General features: G+C 45.5%; 1 protein-coding gene across 1 annotated transcript; it reads right to left on the bottom strand.

The window, feature by feature from the left end:
• Positions 1-447: 447 nt before the first annotated feature.
• On the bottom strand, positions 448-1,010 carry LOC131207988 (myoglobin-like). The gene is made up of 2 exons (XM_058200627.1): positions 904-1,010; positions 448-823 (listed from the first exon to the last, which is right to left on the bottom strand). The coding sequence occupies exons 1-2, from the start codon at positions 1,008-1,010 to the stop codon at positions 448-450; spliced, it is 483 nt and encodes a 160-aa protein (XP_058056610.1).
• Between the last annotated feature and the right edge of the window lie 3,642 nt (positions 1,011-4,652).

Raw genomic sequence — 4,652 nt, 5'->3', positions numbered from 1 at the left:
TTCCTCCTTTTTCATAGGAATTAATTAGATTTCGTTTCATACGCTAGAATTTGCTGTCTAAAGGATTTGCCATTCTTCAAACTAATTATTCATTTTGTGTAGCACTCGAGTTGAATAATTGTAACACGAAACATTTTATAGTCCCCAGAAAAAAATACACGACTCGCGGAATACTTCACCAAGTGCTCCCTAAATTGGATCGTTGGCATTTTACGAGTGTTTCACAGAATTTGGCTCGCTATCACCGAACAGGAAACTCAATTTCCTTTGTTTGATAAAATTCTTGGGAAGAGGTCTTTTCAACCCGTCATCGATACTGGCTTGATTCTGAAAACAGGGAGCGTTCCACTAACTGTTCAACATGAGCCGTTGCAATTTATTACGGAGGAGGCCAGAAACTTCTTAAGCTGTTTCACTGCATCCGCTAATTGCAAAAGAACGAATAGTTTAAACAGGGTCTGTAGCACTGCTGGCTTCCGCGGGCGTTGGAAACCGGTTCGAGATAATGACAAAAAGGTTGCGAAAAGCATCATCCAGAGTTGTCGGTGCCTGGCGCCCTAGCACCTGCTTAAGATAGGCCAACAAAACATTCCCAATGATCAGCACATCGCGCGCCTGTATGTTACCTTGCCAACGGGCCACCTTTCGCAATGTTTCGTGAAACAACACCGCATCCTGGAGGCCGTACTCGATGAGGGCACCGAACGTTTTGATTGCCAGAATCGATTGGCTGAACAGGGATTTGTTGTCCACAAGTGACAGGGCCGTGGTGTCATCAGAGAAATCGAAGTACGCCAAGTATTCGGGGTGTTGTTGGAAAAGCCTGAAAATACAGAAAATCAAGATTGTAGTCGGCGATAGTGGAACTCTTCGAGGTAAAAACAATCTGCGCAGTTCCCTCACAGCAGCAATATGTTTCGACCGTGAATGTCCAAGTCCTTCCGAATGAGTCCCCAGGCGCTGAACAGAGTTATTTTATCCACTCCCGATAGTCCCGTTGGGTCTGTCATCTTTACTTCGATTTTTCGCGTCGCAGCTCACTGCGATGCTTTGCTGCGTCCTTCTCAAAAGTGATTTCCTTTCAAACTAGGAAAAAATAACCCAAAAATACTCAATGGTTGGCTAAAGTCGGTGAAGGGATAAGATATTTATTGGAGAATGTCCTCAGACCACCAAATTGATGGCTTTTCGATGAATCCGATAAGCAAATAAGCTGTTTCGTTAATGTGATGGTTCAATTTGTTAGCGTTTAATAAGCGCCTGCTCCCTACGGCGCTCCATTTGATACCGAAAATCCATTCAGCACGAGGATCGATTTTATGCCCCAAAAATTGGCACAAAACGGAGCTCAGGGAGGTTGCTTTGCCCAAAAAGGTGTATAAGGTGGTTGTTAATCAATTTCCTGGCATCGACGCAACACTTAGTCTCGTCTTCAATATCTTCACTGCTGCACGAAGCGTGGCAAGATCAAACCAGTTCCCCACTGCGACGTATTCTTATCAAGTTGGATCTCTGGCTTCGCCAGTGGAAATCTAAATAACGGTCACGTACGCCCCGGAAGTGGTATTTAACGCCCATACGTGACCTTAAGCTCTCTTCCTTCGTAGGATAATGTGTGTGCTCGGTTGAAATGGTTACGTTTCGTGAAGGCGCAAAAATACGACACTAAAAGATGGAAAGAGAGAGAGAGAGACAGAAGCCAAGGAAATCAGAAGGCCATAAACGAAGGAGCCAGTTCCGAAGCGGTTATCTGATATTTTCTAGCACACTTTCGCACTCATTAGTTGAAGTAATTCTATGAACTGATCATGAGGTATTCCGAACTGAAAGAAAGTTTTCACAGCGAGAATTTTCGTTGCCTTAAAATAATGATTTTACATTATGTACACGTTGGGTCCTAGTCAATTGTAGATGCTAATCTATGCTACATCCGACCGATCGAAGCTCAAGTTTGTACGTCGTGGTCAAATGACTTTCCACACTTATAGTCTTTCACTTTATAGAAGCCATTCGTGTTGCCTATCTGGCATTCATGATGCGTACGGCTACCTCGGAGAATAAAGTTAAGATGAAATTATCTTCTGTTTCTTTCCTCGTGCGCGTGTGTGCAATTACGACTCGGCTGTGTTCACTCGACAGTATCCACTTACAGTCGGCGAGCCTAGTGCACACGGCGGGATTGCGTCTTGCAAGCGGACGCCATAAGAACAGGAAATATCTCTTCGCTCTATGCTGTTCATCTCTATCTTGCGCTCTCCATCCATGTAATGCGAGCGAAGATTATCATCAAATCAGTCCCATTCTTATCGCATTCTTATGCTCAATCTCACGAAAGAAAACTACACGCTCCTCTTCGGGTCGGTGTTGGTTTCTTCACGCCTCGCCCCATACTGTGCGCATTTTTATGTTCAGCCGGAAAGCGTTTATGATAGTGTAAGTTGAGTCCGCCTGGCGACGGAACCATGTACAAGCTGCACGAATCGGAATGCATGTTCCACACCAATGCCAATGTCCGGAAGCGTTCTAAGAAAAGAATGCAGAGAGCAGAGAAGGAGATCAAGAAGTACGCACATTATGACCCTACTTTTGCTGTTGATGTGCGAGAGATTCGAGGTCAAGATTTTCCTCCAGTTTATTGACCTTTACGGACACGGCGGGAAACGAATTGGGTAGCTGAAGCTCTCCAGGGAAAATAATACCACACAATGGCGAAATGTAGTGAAATGTGGCAAATTGATATTACGCAAGCTCCATTCCAATTACGGTTACCTTTCGCTACCCGGTTTGATATCGGGCAGTAAAACGGACATTCGCAATGCATACATTCGCCGTGTTGCTCTGCGTGGACGATGCTGAACAAGGCCAAACCTCTAGCGAGCGTGGCATGGTGCTAGAAAGCAAATAATATTTGATATGGTTCCACCACAGGTGGGACTTCCATTTGCCCTAATTGTGAAAAACGATCCGCCCTCAGTGGGGGCAGTGACCGGTCGTTGCCAAACGGGACTCGACACCACACCATTACCTGCCCCCGGGTTTTCCAAGCCCCTGTGGTGGAGTTACACTGTTTATTCCTGCTGTGAGAGCGATAATTGATTGTTTGGAACAATTCCAATGATCCAATTGACATTCGGCCTCCACCAGAAGGACTAAACGGTTTCCGCAGTGGAATGCCCCACTGGAATGTCATCACATTCGTTGTCATGCTCATCACCCGTGTAACGGAACATCCGATCCGATGGCTTACCGCGTGAGAGCTGAGGCTGGGGCGGTTACTAATCAGTGGGAATTGATACTAACTGACCTTATGACCGTAGACTACCCGCTGCTGTGTGGATATCCTGTGGTGCAGAAAATGTTGATGTTTTAATCCACAACTAGGATCGACGGAGCAAATTCTCCGGAGTTCAAGGGCATCGAATAGGTTTGCGCAATTTATAATGCATTTGACCGGGTGAATAAACGTTACTATACCCTCTGAACTCTTCGTACAGTGATGGAACTCCTCTCGCCTGATGGATGCCCTTTCGATGGCGTCCTTTGATGCCCATTCAAGTGATGGATTAAATTTAAATGAGACAAGAGTTCGTTAAAATGAGTGTTATTTTTTATTTTCTAACCTTATAACCTTAACAGTCACAGTAGCTCAAGCTACCCAATCAATATTCTTAATGTTCAGTCATTCGTTTTCGTGATTCCGTAGGGCAAGGAAGGAAAAGAGGACCGCCCAGTGTCGCTCCTTCCAAAAAGGTTGCGGTTCGGGATAATGGACATCGGGATTAGTCCCAACGGCCAGCATATTCCACCGGCTGGGACAGTAAATGACGAAAAGAAGCAACTCTCGAGCTCATCTGAGCGGACGCAATGTCGATGGAAATAAGGTGCTTAAGGTTTAATTACTTTCGCATTCACCGCTAGTGTTTTTTTTAGTCTGCATTCCACATCTGTGGCGCAGAAACGGCATCACTTGAGTTCACCAATTTTACCTTGCACGATTAGCACATTGACGAAAAGCTTCGAAGCGTGTCAAGGCAAATATTGAAATTGGAAAATTTAGGATGAAAAGAGAAATGCTTACCGGTTTCGATTTATCTCGTCGCGAAACGTAACCGATTCGAAGCGAATCGAAACATCGCTGCTCAATAACAACATCCAAGCATGCTTCGATGGTAGCGAAAAGTAACGATGGAGACGCATGGTGGCCCACACAAACACAGCTAAACGAGACGAGACGAGTGCGAGAAAAAGGCATAAAAAGCCGAACCGGTACGGGTCGCGAATGAAAAATAAACTTTATACAATGTTGATCTTTCCACAACCGGTCCGACCATCCAGAATGTCACCATCGTGGCTTCATTGTATCCCTAAAAGTTGCCCCGAATTGCGGATTGCACACCGTTTGGAAGTCGGACTTTTTGTGTTCGCCGTTCGGCGGTAATTATGGTATGGTGGTGTGTAATGGTAAATGACCAAACGACAGTCATTCACCGTTCGGTGGGTCTGGTTCGGTGGACACGGTGGCAGTGGGGCCGCCACTGTCATTGTCACTGATAGATGATTACCCATCGGTAGCGGCACCAATTGCCACCAATTTCTAACAACCATTGCCCGTAACGTGGGGTGTGATAAAAATGGGTGAGGCTGCCGAGAAT

The sequence above is a fragment of the Anopheles bellator genome, chromosome 2 (genome assembly GCF_943735745.2).
Source record: "Anopheles bellator chromosome 2, idAnoBellAS_SP24_06.2, whole genome shotgun sequence".
Lineage (NCBI taxonomy): Eukaryota > Metazoa > Arthropoda > Insecta > Diptera > Culicidae > Anopheles > Anopheles bellator.
The sequence above is the reverse complement of the archived record's forward strand: the minus strand, read 5'-3'. Positions and strand labels throughout refer to the sequence as shown.